Source organism: Filicampus tigris, chromosome 11 (genome assembly GCF_054856515.1).
Source record: "Filicampus tigris isolate MCC_2025a chromosome 11, RoL_Ftig_1.0, whole genome shotgun sequence".
Lineage (NCBI taxonomy): Eukaryota > Metazoa > Chordata > Actinopteri > Syngnathiformes > Syngnathidae > Filicampus > Filicampus tigris.
The window spans coordinates 17,853,693-17,875,769 of record NC_141227.1 but is presented as its reverse complement, the minus strand read 5'-3'; the positions used below and the strand labels follow the sequence as shown (position 1 = coordinate 17,875,769).

General features: G+C 44.2%; 3 protein-coding genes across 5 annotated transcripts in view; 1 reads left to right on the top strand and 2 right to left on the bottom strand.

Annotated features, from left to right (window-relative positions):
• The first annotated feature begins 277 nt into the window (after positions 1-277).
• Positions 278-5,917, top strand: LOC147139996 (elongation factor 1-alpha 1). The gene is made up of 8 exons (XM_086046168.1): positions 278-429; positions 1,554-1,744; positions 1,901-2,080; positions 2,149-2,445; positions 2,504-2,654; positions 3,632-3,888; positions 4,149-4,383; positions 4,621-5,917. The coding sequence occupies exons 2-8, from the start codon at positions 1,601-1,603 to the stop codon at positions 4,743-4,745; spliced, it is 1,389 nt and encodes a 462-aa protein (XP_085902294.1). The 5' UTR covers positions 278-429; positions 1,554-1,600; the 3' UTR covers positions 4,746-5,917.
• A 243-nt stretch (positions 5,918-6,160) lies between these two features.
• ddx43 (DEAD (Asp-Glu-Ala-Asp) box polypeptide 43) lies at positions 6,161-14,965 on the bottom strand. Of its 2 annotated transcripts, XM_086046167.1 has the most exons (17): positions 14,618-14,965; positions 14,143-14,198; positions 12,920-13,037; positions 12,686-12,847; positions 12,392-12,473; positions 12,141-12,300; positions 10,895-11,013; positions 10,697-10,807; positions 9,407-9,548; positions 9,211-9,311; positions 8,731-8,818; positions 8,455-8,582; positions 8,137-8,246; positions 7,595-7,733; positions 7,047-7,134; positions 6,785-6,981; positions 6,166-6,454 (listed from the first exon to the last, which is right to left on the bottom strand). In XM_086046167.1, exons 1-16 carry the CDS (start codon positions 14,919-14,921, stop codon positions 6,826-6,828), a joined length of 2,064 nt encoding a protein of 687 aa, XP_085902293.1. In that variant the 5' UTR covers positions 14,922-14,965; the 3' UTR covers positions 6,166-6,454; positions 6,785-6,825. The 2 variants fall into 2 exon arrangements, with proteins under 2 accessions (XP_085902291.1, XP_085902293.1); XM_086046165.1 differs by having other exon boundaries at positions 6,161-6,454; positions 12,686-13,037.
• Positions 14,966-15,648: 683 nt separating this feature from the next.
• kcnq5a (potassium voltage-gated channel, KQT-like subfamily, member 5a) overlaps positions 15,649-22,077 on the bottom strand; it is a 61,765-nt gene continuing 55,336 nt past the window's right edge. Inside the window, exons 14-16 of one of the 2 annotated variants that reach the window (XM_086044352.1) lie at positions 21,686-21,775; positions 20,523-20,649; positions 15,649-20,096 (exon numbers count right to left, since the gene is read on the bottom strand). In XM_086044352.1, the coding sequence (XP_085900478.1) occupies positions 19,242-20,096; positions 20,523-20,649; positions 21,686-21,775 (1,072 nt within the window). In that variant the 3' untranslated portion in view covers positions 15,649-19,241. The remainder of the gene's footprint in view (positions 20,097-20,522; positions 20,650-21,685; positions 21,776-22,077) is intronic. The other variant, XM_086044351.1, reaches the window with a different exon arrangement.

The following is a 22,077-nucleotide window of genomic DNA, read 5'->3' as shown; positions in this document are numbered from 1 at the left end:
CATCTTCAGTATTTACACGCTAATTTCTAAGGAAATTACCTTTGGAAAGGTGAACCTAATGGATTGGCTGATGTGGACTCTGGACAGTAGAGTGGAGACAGAGTGCGCCCTCTTTTGTTCTTAAAATGTAATCAAAATTTAAAAAAATACATTAATACAAAATATAATACCCCCCAAAACATTTATAACAGTAAAATATCAAATGATATAGGTATCTAGAGGGCAATTACTTAGCACTAAAAGCGATTCTGGGCGACTGGTGTTCGTGCAATTACGCAATCACCCGCCCCCTCCCTTACTGCGTGTCGTGCGCGCCCCTGCAAGCGGATCAGCATCGTTTGTCCTCAAGTGTACGCGCGCGCTCCCTCAGACGACCTGCACTTGACCACCAACAGCAGTAGAAACAAAAATCAGCAGCTCCCTGCAAAGGTAAGCATGACGTTACGTCGTACATAGGCAACCCCCACCCCACTAGCTAGAATGTGATGCTACAACGGGGTTAAGAGGGATATGTTTTTTTTTGGTGGGTGGTGGGATGGAGGGGAGGGGGGGTTGTTGACAGAGCACGGCGAAGCATCTTGTATTTCCCATCCGCCGTTCACATGACCTGAGCCATCTGACGTTAAGTTGGCGCAGTTTTTTGGGGGTGGAGGGGGGTGCACTGCGGCATCTGCAGCAGTGACGCTACAGGACAAGGATGAGGATGGCTACAATCGGCTCTGCATGCCGAATGCTTTTTTTTTTTTTTTTTTTTTTTGTAATTTATTTATTTTTAAATGACAACATGCACTACGGTGCCATGCAGCGAGAACTGACAAAATGGTGGATTTTTGGGGGGGAGGTGGGGGATCTTAGTGTTGCCAGGGTGTGTCGGCACAGTGAGGCCAGCATTAAAAAAAAAAAATCACTGGGAGGGCTGGCTGGGTGGAAGGCAGAAAGCAAGAATGTATACAGTGAAGCCTTTAGATACAAGTTTCTGGACTTTGTTTGTCTTGTGATACGAGCAAAAAAAAAGAAAGAAAAGAGAATCGAGATTGAAGTGCAGTTCGGACCCCCACCGCTAGATGGTGCCAGCAAACTAATCAAGTCACATTGGTTTCCTTGCAGTGGCAAGAAATATCAGTTGGTGACACTAATGCATCACTTAGCTGGTTTGCCAGGCGCCATTTAACCCCACAGAAGACGGGACTGGTTGAAAGCATTTGTAAACCTTTCTAGATGATTTTTAAAACGCATTTCTGATTCCGAATCAGCACTCGTTTTCTTCCTGTAGCACATTAGGTTTTCATAATATATGTAATACTGTCATATATTTCATAATATTTATGACAAGGTTTAGGTTTAGCAACAGGTGGATTTTTTTCCTGAAACGCCATTGCTATCAATACGATGCACGGTAAAGTCCGTATTACGCAAGCTTTCATCGGTTAAACTGAACAGGATCACGGGCAGAAATTTTGCCATGTCATTATGGTTGCTACAGTAATCCATCAAAAACAAAACGTAAAATAAAAACGTTGTGAACTCACCGAGTCTGTGTGCCTCTTTTGCAGAAGCCTGACCGAGCTTTTCTTGACTTGAGCCGGCGTCGCCAGTCGTCATGGGCAAGGAGAAGGTCCACATCAACATCGTGGTGATCGGCCACGTGGACTCGGGCAAGTCCACCACCACGGGCCACCTCATCTACAAGTGCGGCGGCATCGACAAACGGACCATCGAGAAGTTTGAGAAGGAGGCCGCCGAGGTAAGGGTGTGCGAGATGATGCGCCACCGAACCCTTTGCTACATTAAGCATAATCGGAGTCTGAACGACAGGTGCATCTGCTTGTGCCTCTGTACGCAAACGAATCCTATTGGACACGTGGATAGCAAGCAAACAGTTTCCTTTGATGTCTTCCAGATGGGGAAAGGGTCATTCAAGTACGCCTGGGTGCTGGACAAGTTGAAGGCCGAGAGAGAGCGCGGCATCACCATCGACATCTCGCTGTGGAAGTTCGAGACAACCAAGTACTACGTGACCATCATCGATGCTCCAGGCCACAGGGATTTCATCAAGAACATGATCACCGGGACCTCGCAGGTAGGCGAGGGCCAAGTGGCCGTTGTCCAGCTTAGCATCGACATTCCAAACGCTCTCCCGTCGTTTAGGCCGACTGCGCTGTACTGATCGTGGCCGCCGGTGTGGGGGAGTTCGAGGCCGGCATCTCCAAGAACGGGCAGACCCGCGAGCACGCCCTGCTCGCCTACACGCTGGGCGTGAAGCAGCTCATCGTGGGCATCAACAAGATGGACTCCACCGAGCCCAACTACAGCCAGAAGCGCTACGAGGAAATTGTCAAGGAAGTCAGCACCTACATCAAGAAGATCGGCTACAATCCGGACACCGTGCCTTTTGTGCCCATCTCCGGCTGGAATGGCGACAACATGCTGGACGCCAGCCCCAACGTATGTGGAGAACATTTCACCTTCCATTGATGTGTACTGACAGTTTTCGGTCTTGTAGATGCAATGGTTTAAGGGGTGGAAGATCAACAGGAAGGATGGCAATGCATCGGGGACCACGCTGCTTGAAGCCCTGGACGCCATCCAGCCACCCACCCGTCCGACGGACAAACCTCTCCGTCTGCCCCTTCAAGATGTTTACAAGATTGGAGGCATGTCAAAAGTACTCCTCCATTTTCCTTTAACCGCCATTGAAAAACTCAGCAGACGCCTGGTTTAAATAACCATCCATCGATAATCGGAACCGCTTATACTCAATGATAGCGCAGACCATTGGTTCCCAACCTCGGTAATGTTCGGTGAGAGAACTTGAGGTGTCCAGCCATTTTCTTCCACATACGTGGGGTCAAGTCAGCAGAAGCTGAAACAGACAAGACAGACAGACAACGGTCCCTCTCCCCAGTCGCTTCATCCAGTTCTTCCAGGGGAATCCAGATCTCCAGCACGTACTGGGTTTTCCCTGGAGAATCCTCCCGGTGAGATAAATCCGGAACACATCACCAGGGGGATCCAGGAGGCATCCTAATCAGATGCCCGAGCCACCTCATCTAGCCCCCCCCCCCTCAATGTGGAGGAGCAGCGATCTTGCTTTGGTCACGACCCACTGATTACTATAGGCGAGATTGGAAACGCAGGTAGACGTAATCCCCAGACTCGGCTTCCTCATGGGAAGGCGTGTTGGCGGAATGGAGGTCTTTGAGGTATTCTCACGACCATCTCACAACATCCCGTGTTGAGGTCGGCAGGGCCCAGCCGCACTGCGTTGATGGTGCACTGCTTCGTCCTCCTGAGACGAAGGGATGGTAGACCGAATTTCCTTTGAAGCAATCCAGAAGTCATTCTCCATAGGCTCGCTGAACTCCTCCCATGTTTACGTGCACACGTAAATAAGACAATTTCACTAACAACAATGCACCTTCTATTCATCTACTGTATATAGATAGGCACGCTTTCACTAGATTACAAAGGGTAGTTAACCTAGAGTATGTACAGTATCTACTTCTTGCCATTCTTACAACGAAATAATAGCTTTGAAACGCCGCGGGTTGACCTGACAAAATGTCCAACCCAACTTCGACATTCACTTCCAGACAAATTGCATATTTGACACAGTCTTCTCCATGCGTAGGTATTGGCACCGTTCCTGTAGGCCGTGTGGAAACGGGCATCCTAAAGCCCGGCATGGTGGTGACATTTGCCCCAGTCAACATAACCACCGAGGTGAAGTCGGTGGAGATGCACCATGAGGCGCTCTGTGAGGCCCTGCCCGGTGACAATGTCGGCTTTAATGTCAAAAACGTGTCGGTGAAGGACATCCGCCGCGGCAACGTGGCCGGCGACAGCAAGACCGATCCGCCACAGGAGGCGGCCAGCTTCACCGCTCAGGTGGCTTTTAAGAGTAGTACTGGTAATGTACAGGACATTTGAGTGGTCAGATGACACTGCTTACATTTATGGGGAAAAAAAAAATAATCTTGATTTCTTTTTAACTAATAATAAAACAGGTGGTTGGTTCTGGGGCTGGAAAGGCTTAATTTTATCTGCACTAATTTAAATGGGGGTGGGGGGGGGGTTGGTAATAGTGAACGTTTTGGTTCCTAAAAATTCAGTTTGACCACATGTTTTACTGTCCATTGCGTCTACAGGTCATCATCCTTAACCACCCAGGCCAGATCAGTGCCGGCTATGCCCCAGTGCTGGACTGTCACACGGCTCACATCGCCTGCAAGTTCGCCGAGCTCAAGGAAAAGATTGACCGCCGCTCCGGCAAGAAACTGGAGGACAACCCCAAATCCCTCAAATCCGGGGACGCGGCTATCGTTGACATGACTCCGGGCAAGCCCATGTGTGTTGAGAGCTTCTCTGAGTATCCCCCACTGGGTAAGTCCAAGGTAGCTCTTGATAAAAGGCGCCATTGAAAATCTGCAGAAAAATCAAACACCTTGAATTTCTAGCTGACTTTTGTCTTCCAAACAGACTAGTTTCTTAAAATTGCCTTGGCCACGAGTACAGACTTGAGATTACATGGGAACTAAAAGTTCTGTTGTCTCCCTATTCGGAGGCGTCCCTCAATATTACCACCAAGTCAAATGAACCCTTTACTAACTTGACTCACAGGTCGCTTCGCAGTGCGTGACATGCGCCAGACGGTGGCCGTGGGCGTCATCAAGGGTGTGGAGAAAAAGGCGTCCACCACCGGTAAAGTCACCAAGTCTGCCCAGAAGGCCCAGAGGAACAAATGAATGTTGTGCTACGCTGCCGACCCCAGGGTCTCCCAGGGCAGGAAATCCGTCATCCAGCTCCATCCCACGATTGGCTGCTTCAACTTAATAACCAAAGACTGGTTAATCATCACAATGCATCGCAAAACCATCCGAAGGAAAGAAAAACAAGCAGACCTGCTGACTCCTATCGTAGTTGGATTACCATGATATAAAATGGAATAACCAGAGCTGGGCATTTTACCCCAAAAAATTGAGCGTCCGTTATTCGTCATCCGTCTGCAGCGTGGGTACCTTTCCGTCGTTCGCCTTTTTTTCCGGGGGTGGGGAAAATAATAGTACCCGTCTATAGGCCGGTCCGCTTGTAATTTTAAATGGCCGTTCGTCGGCGAGTCCGACTAAAACCCTTCCCGACGGACGATATGTGAAGAGGAATAGTGACTCCACTGCCTGGAAGCCTGCCTGCTTGCTTTGACGGCCTGGTCCCTCACTCAAATCTGTCCCCCAAGCAACGACAACTCACTATTTTCCTCCCCGCGCTCGCCGTAGCCATCGAAGCCACGCCGCGAAAAATAGACCGATGACGGACTGCAGACGAAATAAAGAAGTTCCCGTCTATGCTTAATCCGCGTATTTACATTTTTTTCCCCCCCGTCATCCGTCAACAAAACGGGCGTCCGTCAGTGACGGATAGACGGTCCTTCACATAGACGGAATGCTCAGCTCTGGTGGTAATATAGTTTTAAGTGTGCACTGTTCATTTGATTCATGGCAATATCATTCTGTGATAGTGTTCAATTAGGAGTATTCCGATCTATTGCCTACCTATAGCTCTCGAGTACAGGTACTGTTTACATGGTGAATGTTGTCCTTTCTTAGTGTCCGTTTTACGTTACACTGCGCTACGTATGAGCCCAGGGCTAGCAGTCAAAACTGTTTGTTCTTCTGAGTAGTCAGTAGGTAGAGCGTAACGTTTTGTTGTGGTTCAGCTTTAAGTGGCATTTAAAACAAATGGCATCGTGTGTCCTTTCTATGGGGCTCCAGGTAAGCCTCCGGATTCTTTAAGCACTTTCATTGGCACTTTGCTAACTTTGCACATGCACTGGAGATATATTTCAAAATTTACGAAGCTATTGCACCTTACTGTAGGATGGCACAAGACGCTTTGCGACATTAAACATGATTCCACTCAGCATGTTGGCTGTAGTCCGTCATTTCGTATGTTTTCTATGTAACTCCGAAGGATTGATGACACCTTTTTAGCGCAGCTCAGACTCGGTACTACAGTACACATTAACTATTTTGCTTGTGAAAGGAAGAGCGGAGATAACATGCCCTTTTTTTATTTTTAGCGCCCTTGTTGGATTTTCGTAACCGTCATAGGGAGCTGCTGTTCTTCTGAATCTGACGGCAAAATCCAGACTTAAATAAACATCGTTCAATTCTATGTAAATACCAAGTGAATAAATTCTTTATTCAACAGAAGAATATAGAATGTAAACTGGTCAAGTTACAGGCAAAACAAAGTCCAATGTAAACATCTTAACAGGGATGTTTACAAGGATAAAAAAAAAAAAAAAAAATCAATTCAAGAGGCAGTTTGGTCACGATTACGTGCGAGCTTGGACTAACACTCCAGAGAACGGAGGCATTGTGTGGCTGCTAAATGATCAAATAACAAAATAAAAACTTGACAAATTAGAACGTCAGGTTTCAGCTTCCGTCGCACACTGTTGAGAAAACAAAAATGTACGACTTAGTGCTTTTCCACAAATGTGGCGTTTCTCTGCTAAAGCAAAACTTAACATCCCAGACTTGCTGTACATACAGAATATACTGTACACTGTATATCGAGGGTGGGCAAAGTATGGACCTCAGGCTACATCGACCTGCTCCGTTTGTTAATCGGACCACCGGGCATTTATGTTATCAAGAGTCAAGTCATATTTTTTGCATTAACATTTTCTCTTAAACCTGGTTGGTTAAAATGCATTCATTTTTTAAAAATGACTCGTCCTTCTACAGTTGGTTCTCTATACAGCATATAAACCTCTCTATACCTGTGCTCGATGAACTGTCTCGCTTGGAAAAGGTAAGGTGATTAGAATCCCCAGTTTTGGCTGCGATCTCTGCCCCCACGTCTTCCATCACGTCCTCCGTCCCGACCGCCTCGACCCCTGGGAGCTGGGAACGTTTCCTTCTCCCTCTTGTGCTTCTCGTATCTTTCCGCCATTTGCACCAACTCCACAGGGACATCCTGCAAGGCCCATTTCAATTGTGACCTGTTTGTTGGATCTGATTGAAGGGTCACTGTGAGCTCACCTGCCCCGATCGCTCCAGGATCGGAATCAGCTCCGGCGCCATCCTCCAGTTTTCCCTCGTTACCAGGGTAACGGCAGCTCCGGAGCGTCTGGATCATATGAATGTTGCATGCAAATTTTTTTTTATCCATCCATCCATCCATCCATTATCGATATCGCTTATCCTCACAAGGGTCGCGGGGCGTGCTGGAGCCCATCCCAGCTGTCTTCGGGCAGTAGGCGGGGGACACCCCGAATTGGTTGCCAGCCAATCGCAGGGCACAGAGACAAACATCCGCACTCACAATCACACCTAGGGGCAATTTAGAGAGTCCAATCAACTTACCATGCATGTTTTTGGAATGTGGGAGGAAACCGGAGTACCCGGAGAAAACCCACCCAGGCACGGGGAGAACATGCAAACTCCACACAGGGAGGCCGGGATCGAACCCACGACCACTGAATTGTGAGGCGGACGTGCTAACCAGTCACTCACCGTGCCGCCGCAATTTTTCTTTAAAAAAATCCTATTGTTTTTTGTCGACATACTTATATTTCCTGGCCTCTCACCCCGCTCGTCCAGTGCGGCCCACGCGGTGAACATACTCCTCGATGTTTCGAGGGAAGTCGTAGTTTACAACGTGCGTGATGTCATGGACGTCCAAGCCGCGAGACGCCAAGTCTGTGGCCACCAGGATACGAACGCGACCTACGGGGGTTGCCAAAATATAAGACTTCAAAATCAAATATATTGTTAGTTATGTTTAACGTCCTGGCCCACATACTGCAGGGTCAATATAGAGGCTGGCCTTTGTTAAATTGAGAACTAGTGGGCTCACCCAAAACGACCGTATTTCTTGGACTATACGTCGCTCCGGACTACAAGTCGTACCAGTCAACAAAATGCATCATGAAGAAGAAAAAAAAAAAAATCACACGTGATAGCACTTAGCTCAACATCCATCCATCATCTGAACCGCGTAAACTCACAAAGGGTCACATTATACTAATTTATTACATGAATCAATTTTGCACAATATGTGCCTGATGGGGATAAGCGGTACAGAAAATGGAAGCGTTCAAGGCAAGACATTTCCTCTACTGTGGTTCACCTTCTTTAAAATCTTTGAGGGCCTCCTCCCGATCATACTGCTCCCGGTCGCCATGAAGACTTTGCACAGCCAGACCGTGAAGACACATGTCGCTAGACAGGTCATCGCACCTGTGGAGAGACGCCATGATGTTTCCTCTAGCAGACTGGATCATTTTAGCATTTGCATAGACACATTATCAAGTCTTGAAACTTGGCATAAAGTTGTCTTACATACTGTGCAATGTACATGCAAAATAGTTGTATGGAAAAGGCCAATTTTAAACCCTAACTTGAAACTCCTAACGTTGGCTTGAGAGCCTCTATGCCGCAAACGTACTTGATCTTCTTGCCGACAAAAATGAGGACTTTATCCTCTGGCAGCAAGTTCGCGATGAAGCCAAACAGGTAAGACTTCTTGTCGTCTTCATGGACAACCAGCACAGTCTGCTGCACCGTATCGACAGCCTGCCACACATGTGATCGGTTCATCGGCATTCTAATGATGTAATTATAATTGGTCACATTTTTTATTTTGGCTCAAAAACAATATGTACTATTCTTTATAACGCTAAAATGAGACATTATTGAGCGTGCTTGACATGTCATCACTCACTGCCAAGTCCAATGTGCCCACATAGACCATCATGGGATTCTTGAGGTATGATTTGGCCAGACGTCTCACGCCTGTGGGCCAGGTGGCACTGAAACAGGTCACATGTTGCACAGTATCATCAAATATTCAACATACTGTATTTGGGTAATTTGAACAGGTAAAGTAGCACCATCTGGTGGACACTCCTTGAACTGTATTTAATGAAAATAATTTTGGTTGCTGTGCTTTCAAACCCAAAGCCATGCGGCAACGCCGACCGACATGAATCCGTTTCGTCATTACAGTGGTTGTCAAACCTCAATTTCACAGACAAGCTCGGCGAGAACCTCTTGCACGCGTACTATGACAAATATATACTGTATGTCGGTGGCGGTAAATGTTGGATTCCAGTTGACGAATATAAATGGCCACAACAGTGAATTAGTTAATTTTACAGCAATTTTTAAGAGGATGAGATGTTTCATTAATTTTTTTTAATACCTTGTCATGACTGTCTGTCTGTCAGGCCGGATGTCCAGCAGAATCTTCAGGATCTGAGGCTCAAAGCCCATGTCCAGCATCCGGTCTGCTTCATCCAGCACCTTTTTGAAATTGTTCGACATGCCAATATACAACAATCATAAAGTAAAAAGGACCTAAAATGGTGGCTAAAACCAAAAACAAACAAACGGCGAACCAAGTAAGTGATGGAGTGCAAACTGATGAGGTCGTTCATTTGCAAATCGTTTAGTCGTCCCGGTGTGGCGATGACAATGTCCACGCCGCTCTTCACCAGGTTGACCTGACCCCTTCTGTCTCCGCCGCCATAAATACAGATGCTGAGACGATAGGGAGGACACATCTCAGCCTAGTGTTATTAGCGACATATTGCTTCCCAACTATATCGCAGGTCATCGTTTAAGCAATTGTTTTTTTCCTAATCTTTTTCAAGTGTACCCCTAAATAAAGAGAATTACATCTTCTGTAACTAAAACAACCACATTGTTTTGCCAAAAGTTTAATTAGCTTAATGCAATCAAAACAATGCAAAACGCCATAAACAAGCTAACTAATACCATCAATGTCGTCAGCGCCCAAAAATGGGGCATGTGTGTGGGAGCATGTAGGCCCCCTCGTTCCTGTTGATCAACACCTGGGACAAAATCCTCCAACAGCGGCGGTGGGTTGGAGCGCAGCCTTGATCGGGTCAGGGGAGCCTTATTTTGAAGGTTTCCTCGACCCGGTCAGCTGTTTTTAGACACGTCACAAGGAAGCTGTGACAGCTCCGAGGTAGGCTGCAGTTACGGCCGAAACTGTCAGCAAGGAAAAGAGAGTTTTCTTTTCACTGGAATAAGAAGATCAGTGTCGGGGGGGGAAAAAAAAAAAAAAAAAAAAAAGAAACCTAAAACCTACTACCCAAATATCATGCCTGGGTTTCTCCTTTTCTAACTTGAATACGCGTGCATGTATACGACAATTGGAATATCCCCGAATGCACGGGACACTCTGCGCATGCTCAAGGAATCTTGGTCTTTGTAGTACCGGAAGCGCTTGTAAGCGCGGCATCTTCGCCGTAGCGAGCCTAAATTCTCACAGTCATTTCTGTCTCTACGGCAAAAGTGACAGTGTGTATATAGACACATATATACGTGGTATAAGTCAGTATGTCTGGCGCGCAACTCGCCGGAAATACACAAGCAGAGATGTAAACAATCATGGCGAAACGCAGAGGCCCGACGCAGTGACAGACTTTTGGAACGCAGAGGAAACTGACTGCTTTATTCCTGTGGCGAGTGACACGAATGGAATATGTTTTATTGACGGGAGCAAGTAACAAGCGGAAATGACGCCTATTTGCGTCACGATGTCCGTGCGTCGCCGTTCCAACCGGTTTATACAAACGCACGTAAACGGGTTTTTACACAAGGTCAATGTAATTGCCATAGCAGTTAGTTATATGTACTGTACTCTACGTCCGCATTCCAACCTTTTGTAGCCTTTGTAGCGATACTTGCTGCACTCTTCTTCAATCTGCAAGGCCAGCTCCCTGGTTGGAGTCAGCACCAACATGCCGGGGCCTTTGAGCTCTGATCGAGGTCTACCAACAAATAGTGAATAAATAGTTAAAAAAAAAAAACACGTTCATGTGCCTTACAAAGGACTACCAAACTAAAGTAGTTCTCACATGGGCTGTCCATTCATGTGGATGAATCCAGGCAGAAGGTAAGCCAAAGTTTTGCCCGTTCCGGTCTGAGCAATGGCGATCAGGTCCTCCCCGCTAAGCAGCACGGGCCATGCCTGCGACTGGTGAAAATAGTGGGCATTTTACTGATGTTAGCTGGTCCGTCATTTTTTTCCAGCCGAGCCAAACTGTAATCGTCCGTCGGTCGGTTTGTCATGTTATTTTAACGGCGCTTCCTTCAGTAAACATCAAAGGTCCGCCAGTCCGGAAAAAAAAGGTCCAACAGATGAAAAATCCATGATCCGAATCGATTTGATTAAAATGGTAAAAGGGGTGCACTATGTACATCATAATGTGTCGGTTTGCTGCTCAAACAGCTTTACACTCACATACATTTAACATTGCACATAGCCTACACTTATTTTACTGCCGCTTTAACTTTTAAAAGTTTTACGTTTGAAGCTTTGCTTACCTTAAACAGAATCCCGTGTCACATTGTTGCCAAAAGAACAATGCTGGTGGATTAAAATGCTTCCTAGTGCTTGTGCAAAATAAAGTTGCCATTACAATAAATGAATGTTTTTTTTCTTTGAATTTCTCTTCTTTTTCTTCGTGTGTCTTTTATCAGTTGACAAACAACTTTCGGTGCATTACTGAAATAGAGTGTGGGCCTGTAAAACATAATTTCATAACCTCCTAACCCTACTCTTTCTATTTTTATTTTTTTTAAACTGAACTCACAAGTACATCTCTGTAAAACTGTCACTGTATTCAAAGCTACTTAATTACTTCTTAGCCCATTAGTCAGCCTGACTAATTCATGACTCTGTCTTTGGTGCATACCGCCACCTACATATACAGTCAATGTAGACTGGGTTACGTTTCTGTCGCTCATCAGCAAAACGGGCATCCGTCAATGATGGACTGTGAGGTTTGTTCGGACTTAACCAGGTTAATAATGATTATGCAGACCGACACAAATCCACTTCCGTCTGTGCTTAGTCCTCCATTTTTTTTTTTTTTTAATGTTTCCCGTCTATCTTCAGTGACGGACAGGTCCGGACATAGACAGCAGACACCATAAAACAGCAAAACAGTGTCAGTCTCGTGTTGGGTCTAATAATTACACAGTGTACAGAATCAGTCCTTTACCTGTCAAGTGACTTCAAAGGCTCAGTAGTTTTTCTGTATTTGAGTTTTAGGCAAAAGTGCAGAAGGCTCCAACACATAAATGGACACTGGTAGATACCTGGATGGGGGTTGGTTTAACAAATCCGACCCGATGGATGTTGTCCATGATTTCAGGATAAAGCTCAAAAGCCTCCAGAAAGCTCCGGCAGGGATTAGGGATGGGGCGTTTTTTCCCGCCGTCCACCAAGTTGTCCACAAAGATGTTGTTGTTCTCCTTCCTGTGGGGAAAATGTGACATATCAAATATTCAGCTAGTGTACAAAAGCAAAAAGTAAATAAACAAAAATATACATTTACTTTAACATTCACCTCCAATCACAGACTTCTTCAGCAGTGAGGAGGGACACGCTTTCAGCCTCAGTGTAGAAATTCTTCTTCATTGGTGGCAGGTCTGCAAGATTATCAGAGAGGGGAAAAAAAAACAACTAACTCAGCCCCCAGTTTGCCAAGTGAAATTGAAACTTTATTTTAGACAAAGAAAAGGTAATTTCAAATGAAGGCATTAAATGTTTCACATTTACTCTATATTTAGTGTGTGTATGTGTGTGTGTGTGTGTGTGTGTGTGTGTGTACTGTGGCGACTGTGTGCGACCAATTCCTCACCTTTCCACTTCATCTCTTCATACTTGTGCATGTTCTCCCGAATGTCACTCCAATCTATGGACACGTGGATCGGGGCCACCTGAGATGTCTCTAACTGTGTGTTGGACCACACTGAGCCACCTCCTCCATTCCCTCCTCCTGCTCCTCTTCTTCCATATCCTCCTGAGACATGAATTCCAATAAACAGCCCGTGAAGAGCTTTCATGTCAGACCAGTGGAGTCTCCTGAACTCACCGCCACAGAATCGAGGGTTCTCGTTGGCCAGCAGCTCTTCTATCATCTCTTTGGCCTTCTGCTGGGTGGTCGGCTGTCCAAAGATTAGCACCTCCGCCTCATTCTCACCGTCGTTGATCTACGATACAGGGTAACAGGCTAACAGCAGTTACACCCAAGAACAGATGCCTACATTGCATCTAAATATGCTTTTAACTAAGGCTGGGCGATATGGCCTTAAAATAAAGAAAAATACCATCAGTGGAAGGGCTCCTTCCTGTGCTCGTGTAGTGCATGCTCCTAGCCATGCCTCTCACGCATGACGCTGAGGAGAGTTGCCACGCATCTGATTGTGAAAATGCTTCTAAGACGAATATCTTAATTTTAATGTGAGGTATAAGGTATAAAACACTATTCATATAGCCTAAATCCAAAAATAAATTGGAGTAATTTCTCCAAGTGAAGTGGGGAGCTCTGTTCTTTAATGGTTTAGCCTTGGGGCCTGTTTAGTGCTGGAGCTTGCAGAGGCAAACAAACATGGTGAAACTGAGGTGCAGCACAGAACCACACTTTTGGAGCGAGTAGCAACCCAACCGCTTAATTACTGTGGTAAGTGACATGAATATAATGTGTTTTATTGACAGTAGAAAGTAAGAAGGGGGAAATTACGTCTATTTGTGTCATGATGTTGTACGTTGGCCGTTCAGATCGGGATATTCTAATTGATCACAACTACCATGTATAGAGTGTTGCATTTATGAACTTGGACATCTCAGCGCTCAAAGTAACGACATGACCTATTTCCGACAGGTTCTGTACGGCAACACCTAACAATAAAAAACATAAACTACCAAGGTCGTTAGAATATACTAATTTACAGTGCTATAAAAATAAGTGACTCCAAATGTTAAAAAAAAAAAAAAAAAAAAAAATCCCATTCCAGGTGCATACCACTTTTTGAATGTGTAGATCAAATTATGCATACTAGAGAAGCAAAACAAAACGTTTTGGTTAAACTAAATTACAAACCAAGTGTTTATTTTAGTTTTCTTTAGCATTGTGTATTTCCCTAATGTAACTCATATGATTTCACTCCCTTCTACATAAAAAAAATGGTGCCCAAGATGAGTCAAATATATTTACAAGTATTTCTTTTTGCATTTATAGGATAGTTTCATAGTATTTGTGCAACTCTGTATAATGTATAGTTTTTGTCATGTATACCGGTAGACCTTTCAACTTGCCTTGATTCTCGCACCACTAGTCTCCTCCAATTCACGTATTTTAGCTCCTCCGCGGCCTTAAAACAGAAATAAAGCTGTTTAGTTAGACTTAAACTTAGCAAAAGTGGTCAAAGAGCGAACCACGTTTAGCCATTGGCGGGCCATACATTTGGTACCTGGGCCTTCAGTGGTGATTTACCATACCTAATGCAACACTTAACTACTGTCACCATAATGTCAATTATCAGTACTTTATTCAAATAGAAGAAAAGCGGAGGGGTGGGCGGGAGAGGCGATATGACAGTACACAACTTTGCCGCAAATGTATTTTTTTTTAAAATGCACCATATTCACCAGATGCACCACTAATTAAAAATATGTGGTTTAGCCTCGTGGCTTGCATAACTAACTTTGCTACTTTTTGAAATGATAAAAACTTAGTCACTCCGAATTTTGCGTACATTTGTTTCATTTTAGGTAAGAAAGAAGAACATACCAATTATCCTCCCAACCAAACCATTTTCCACGGCGATAGTGACAGCTGAATTAGACTTTTCAGGCAGAACTTGGCGTCTATCAGCGGGTCCTCGTTCGTTGCTCCAGGGAAAAGTGCGGCCATCATTTCCCTGACTTTTCCCCTCGCGTCTAGCACCGCCGCCATAATTATCGTCTCCATTCTCCCTAAAAGTTCCGAATTTGTTCCTGTTGCGTATACCGAAAGAAATATTTCCACTGGGCGTCCACTTGGTCGCTGCCGGTTTTGGCACGGACTCGTCTGTGTCCTCTTCCCAGTCAGACATTTTCAAATCGCTCTCGAAGCAAGGAGCTGTCAATCAAGATGACCCCTTCAATGATCCTTCGGAATGTCATCTTCAATTTCCATTGTCATTAAATCGAGTACTTAATCAATATCAAGATTAAGTACAAGATCAAGATTACTTTCTCTTAAAATCTGCTCCCCCAAATTAACTGTTTGTTTTCAGAGAACTAAATGCAAATCATGTACGCACTGGCATTATGAAGACTAAGAAACTTAATGCAACGCTACCATTATCCACAAAGGCAATACAGCATAGGTAATTTTGGCTTGTGATAATTTTAAATAACTAGTCAACTAGTCACTTTTTATTTCCAGTTTTGCTTTGTTTGTTTTGATAGAATTGAGTGTCTGGACGAATGCAAATCATTTATCCACCGGAGTTAATAAAATTGACCAATTAGGACCAATTAAGTTGATGGAAACCAACTTTACCAAAATCGGTAAAGGCAACATGAAGGTATCTTTGGGTTTGAGTATCGTTTGTATACAAATATTTGTTTTTTTGGGGTGTCTACCCAACCATCAAGTGTGAAATTAAACAACCAAGTACATCTTTTCAATATCTACCCATTTCTGAAAATGGGTCTGTGAGTGAGCCTGTCTCAATTTCGTGAATTGTGCAGTCACAATTTTCTAATTTACATCTTAATAACCTGGGAACGATTTTAAGACTTCCTCCTTTAAAATAAGACAACCACTGTAAAACATTCACTTAAAATTTTTATTAAAGAATAATAAAATCATTTTGGCATTTTCTCATCCAGAGAATTAATGTGCACTTGTAATAAATTAATTTCAAAGTAAACGTAGTGTTAACATTGTAAAGCTTTTTAAGGCCCGTTGTGTAATAGTAAACAATAAATTACCGTTCAAGCAGTATAGAGGAAATGAATTATGTAAAATACAATGCAAAAATCAGTGGTTTGAGCTAAGTGAGTTAAAAGAACTAGATTGACAAATGATCCCCAAATTAGTAGACTGATATGAAAATAACATGACATTCATTGGTAAACTATACAAAAAAGTACTGGTGAGCGATTAACAGATTCTTAAACATGAATTATTTCTTTGTTATTAAGTCTTCAATCAATATTCTTCAACATTAAGACACTTTCAACTAGTGTAGTGCGTCACATTTTCAGGCGCAACAGACTCCGCTGTGCTTTTTGTATTGCATCATACCAGCAACAACATATTGAAATACACAGGCCTGAAATACTACAGTCTTGTTACTAGGTAAACAAGAGAATATAATGGGCAGATTAAGGGTAATCCATGACAAATTAAATACATTTAAGACTGCTAGGAAGTGGGAACCAGTCAGTGGGCAAATAGGAGAAAGTTGTTCATGGTTGAAATATGAGGACGATTTTGACAAGAATCACCATTTTTGCCACAAAAAGGGTTAAAATTGGCTTCACACTCACAGATATATCACACAAATCAGTGTTGATGCATAAAAAGCACCACCTGAAATGTGACATTTCCAGTATGTTTTCTTGAGCGTATTATAAAATTATTCACAGAAAGATTTCATTTAACTTCCTGTTTTTTTTTTTTCTAATGGCTTGATTATTTCAAGCATGTCACATTTTACAGCTTGGCATCGAGGACATGCGGCATTAATAGCTAATATTCAATTTTCTCATAATTAAAAAAAAAAATCAACACAAGTTGCTACCCGGAGCATGTAGCTAGCCTCGTTAGCTGGTAACAAGCATTAGCATTTATGTTTTGACAGCATACCGCTACTTTACATATAATACAACTACATCGCAGACAGCAGCAGACAAGAGTTGATTTTGATGGATTTTATCATTTGTGTCCCAACTACAGCGCAGATTTTTAAATGATTGTTTTTTTTTTTGAGTTTATAGTATACAGGCAAGTCCGAGTTTAGTTGCGCGCCTTCAAAGTACAGTATAGTAGTTGCACCACAACATGCCAAGCAGCACTGAGGTCTAGTGGAAAGATACAGCATGATTCAAATCGAGAAGAAGTGGCAGAGAAGTTCTCCAATTCGGCTCCAGTAATAGTCGCCAGTCCCAAAAAGCAGAGAGAATATATGCCTGTAACTATATAGTGTTTGTATGTGTTGCTCTGTGGTAAGTATCAGTTGTTTGAAAATGTGATTTATAAACAGGGATTCACTGTACGAACCTTTAAGAAAGCAAAATATATCCAAAATGCACAAACAAAAAATGTGTTCAACGCTCTGACTGGACACTCTGCTTTTAAGGAAGTGTGTCTTTGCGCATGGTCAGTCGTCTTTTTGACAAAGGTTTGGGCCACCAGCACCCACATACCTGGGTTGTCAAAAATGTGTCATAAAATTCAATCAAAATCTTTAGAAAGTTCTACCTACAATCCAATGACAAAATAAGAAAATTAATTACAATTATATAGAATTTTTTTTTTGTGTGTTCTGGGGAGACAACATGCAGTGCCGAGCCTTCTCTGTTTCTGTTAGCGTTACCCATACATCATGTGTCTGCTGGTCCACGAGCGGCTGCTCTTGTGAGATTTTGCCTCATCCAAATCAAGCGACCAATCATCGACGTTCTACGGTATCGTAAACAAACACACCGGTGGCGCATTTGTTCCATATCCTTTATATCCAGCTAAAGGTCCATGCACTAGTACACTCATTGTCCTTACTAGTATGACAATTCAGCACACTAGGAGATCTACTGTGTTGCGCCAGTAATGTTTTATTCTATTACGAGTGCCACTTTTGGCCAAATTAATAACCAATTACACCTTACTAACAAACTACCTCGCCGCACTTGTAACACTACTAGGCTCAAGTAACATGCATGTGTCATGGACTAGTTGCCTCCTGGACCAGACCAGTAGCACCAAAATGCCCACTACTAGTTTTGCCTTGCTAAATTGCCCTACTGGTTGAGCAGAAGAGTCATACAGTAGTGGAAAAACAGTTACTAGTAAGAAGTTGTTCTACCAGTGGGCCTAGCTGGTCTACTAGTGCGCTACTGGAATAAGTACATAAAGATGTTCGTGTCCTGTATACATATCGCCATGCTAGCTCTATGTTACAGTTTGTTTTAGGCCTGTATGAGGATCATAATAGTTAATATTATTGTGCGTATTTCAGTTTAGCATGTGTTCATTCACTTTTTTTTTTTTTTTTTAAATACAGCATGATTCAAGATATTTGGTAAAAGACAGACAAGGAAAGCGAGAACAATGTAAGAAGTCAGAATTCATCTTCACATCGTTGAGTCTGTGTGAAAACTAGGCATGGGCATAATAATCAATTGTTTATAATTGATCATTTTTGTGGAATTGATTGTTGATTATGGTGTCTTGGAGTCATAATGGAATGCACTACTCAGCTTCAACCAGCAGAGGTGCCATTGATTCACTCTCAACTGCAATATGTAAAGCAGAAGTGGAACTGCACGGATGCCCCCTGATCAGTAACTAATTTATATATAAATAAACAGAGTTTGGGCATCGCCTAAATGTTACCGAGTTCCCGCCTGCATATTTAAACGACCAATGTGGTCCCAGTTGGTCCGAGTCAGCCAAACAGCGTCGAGAAGGGACTTAAACTGTACCAGGTCGCACGCAGGTCCTGACACGTGGCCGAGTAATGAAAAAATTAAAAATAAAACAGTGTTGTGTACCTTGCGGTCCCACAGACGCAATGACGTGCCCCATATTGTTTTTATTTCACCGATCACCACGCCGTGTGTCAGTTGTTTTTGTTTGATATTTTTTCTTTGTTCGGCGCCGCACTAGCAGACACGCCGCCGGCGTGGGACGTGAAGATTACGTTCTCGACACCGAACTAGAAAAAAATTGGACCTTCTCTAAATTTTCGAATGCACATGTCCAGCTGTTTGAGTGTTTCAGTTCTTTTTGCACAACGTGACCTTTTCCAATAGAAAAAAAAATAATGGCATCTGTAGGAAATTACAAAACTTTTAGCAGAGGCGTCACAGATATTTCCTATTTGCATATACCTACTAAATTGGAGCATTTGTTCATTATACTGTGTTTAAGGATCATCCAGAAATCTCAACTGAAAGCCCAATACCACTAACGTTTTGCAAGTAGTGTATTTAGATATCTGTTTTGCCAACTAAGTACACAGAATGAAACAAAGTTGAATATGAACAAAGTATAGCAAGAAATTGTACATTCACAAGCAAGGACAACAACTCATTTCCTGTAGAAAGGCTTTTAAAGTGGTCTCCCCAAGAGTGGCATTCAGTGACTATGTACTGTATTTGTATGTGTGTGCGTGTGTGTAGGGGTGCGTGCGCGTGTGTGGTCAGGCCAGCTGAATATGCGGCGACTGACCGAGGAAGTCTGAAGCGAGCGCATCTCGCTCCTCAGCAGGGCTCCTGTCTGAGTCAGAACGGTCGCCGACAGTCCCCAGTTTGCGTTCGCAAATGAAGAGTCCACTCCCGCTCCAGTCGTCGCCCCTGTGTCGATTGAGATCGTGCATGGAGAGGGACTTCCCAAGGGCGCCCCCCCAGTCAGGCGCTGACGGGACGTCACCCGGCGACAACATGAGCAGGGGGTCCACCTCCAGGCTCACGTGTCGCCTCCAGGTGGAGTCGGATTTGGAGCCGGGCTTCTCCCGCAGCTGCACGAAGCCGGTCTCCTCGCCGGGTCCCACCACGACGGAGGGGCCCGAGCCGCCCCTGTGCGCCGCCAAGCTATCTGGCACGGGGCAGCGCAGGTGGGAGGAGTGCATGACAGGGGGCAGTTGGAGGGTGAAGCCCCCCGTGGAAGGAGGTGGAGGAGGCAGGTCGGGAAAGTGCGCCCGTCTGGTGCCATTGGGGGTGACCAGCGTTGGGTAGGGGCTGTCAGGCGGCAGCAGGGGCGACGGGGACAGCGAGGCGGTGGACGGCGGGTAGGAGGGAGGCGCAGAGTCCGGGGGGCCCTCGTCGCTGTCGGCCGGGGCCAGGATGAGTCGCAGTCCCCTTGGGCGGGCGTTGCCGTCGCTTCCCTGCGGGGAGGGCGGGTCTCGGTCCAGGATGGAGGTCGGGTAGTCCGAGTCGCGGTGCCGGTCCAGCTCGAAGAGCGGCAGGGAGGACAGGGTCAAAGCAGATGGGCCTCGCTGCAGGACTTGGCGATACAAGTCCAGAAGGGAGTCCAACTTGGACTCGATGGAGGAAACCTGGAAGCAAGAGGGAAGAACGCTTACGCAGATGGAGAATCAACCAACTAACCAACCGACCCAACCATCAAACCCACCAACCGATAAACCAACTAAACAAATATATAACTAACAGCATGACTAACCGATAAACCAAACCACCAACTAAAGGAACAACAAATCAATAATCTGGCTGACAATTAACTAACCAACTGCACAAATGACGAATTAACCAACCAGCGAACTAACAGACTAAACAAATAACCAATAGTCTGACAGACTAACCAACTAACTAACTGAGAGCGGTAACACCAATCTAACTACTCAAAGAACCAACTAAAGCCTGGTTGACACGGCAGGATTTTAAAATTGCTGCAAATGTTTTGTTCCATGTGCAATTTAAAAAAAATAAATTAAAAAAAAAAAACAACCTTTTTCCCTCCTCACCTGCCTCTCCACTTTACATACACGGCCCAGCATACTGACGCCATCATGAGCATCTCCGTCCGGATTCAGTTTGTCCCTCATTTTTTTATCCACTGCAATTTGGCCTTTTCCCAGGATTTGATCCACCCTGACACACACAAATGCAAACACAGACACAAGCATTGGTGCCAACACAATGAAAAACACTTGCTAAAAGTCGAGGCGACAGTGTACTTTCTTTCAGGTTGAAGAGCAAACCTGGATGCTAGGGTTAGTATAAAACCAGGACGGGGGGGGGGGGCGGGGGGGGAGCACACTCCATTGCGTTACTGCGGTTACGGGAACATTCACAAAAACATGGAAATGTGATGGTTATTGAGTGTCCGTTATTCGTCATCCGTCTGCAGTGTGAGTACCCTTCCGTCGTCCGTCATTCGCCTTTTTTTTCGGGGGGTGCTGGGGGCAGGATAAAAAACCCAGAATTAAAGTATTTTTTTCTTTTTCACTATTTATTCATAAACACTTGCTGTTACGGGTCAAACTGACCCGTAATACCATTTACAAATCCGTATTTATGTATTTTTTTTAAATGTCAAAGAACTGGCTGTCGTCCTGTTATCTTGGGGGCCGAGATGCCCCGTTTTCAATTGAGCGATTATAGGTCAAAGTTTTGAAAACCAGAAAAATGTATTTAAAACAACATTAAAGTACGGTCTCTTTTTTTGTATAACTTTTTTTTTTTTTAATTTGAAAAACATAATGTTATGCTGCGTGTCAAATACAGGTAGGCTCATTTTCAACATTTATAGAAAATCTGGAAAAAATACTTAAAATAATTAATTTGTCATTTTCTTCTGCAAGCGTTACGCTTCTTTTTAATCTACTTATTTTCCCCCTGTTGTTATGATTGTTTTCTCAGGAACAGCAATAATGCGCTTGGGTCACTTGTAACTGGGACGTGTTCAATTATCCCAAAGTACTATAAATTCCATTACACATTTCAACACTTTCACATTTTCAAGCATCTCTGCTATTTCTCCAACATGCAAACTGCAACCATCCGGCAAGGCGGTTAATCTATGAATTGCACTCGCGTTAACAGCAAAAAAAAATAAAATAACGGCAGACGGGACAAAGCAAAAGAACTACAAATACAGATGATGACAAAAAAAAAAAAAGGCAACCCTGAGGCCGAGCTCTTCTTCCTGTTGGCATAATTGTAATGCAGGGCGGGAGAGGACATGTTCCTGAGTCGAGTACTCAAGTTGGCCTGTCTGGAGACAGCAGAAACACCAGCGTCACACACACCTGCCATTAAAATACATTACTATCACATACTATTATTTTTTATAATTATGATATGCCATCTACAAAGCTTTACAATAGCAGGCACTGCACAACTGGCCATTCCATACAAACAGAGAAAACGGACACTAATTTACTGTATGTTAGTGCAGTTATCCTACATTAGAGTTTGTCCAACAAACCCGTTAGACTGTGCAGACGTACCTAATGTTAGGGCCGGTGAGTCTATAGCACAAATCGGAGGTATAAAGTCAATTTCCCAGCTTTGAAA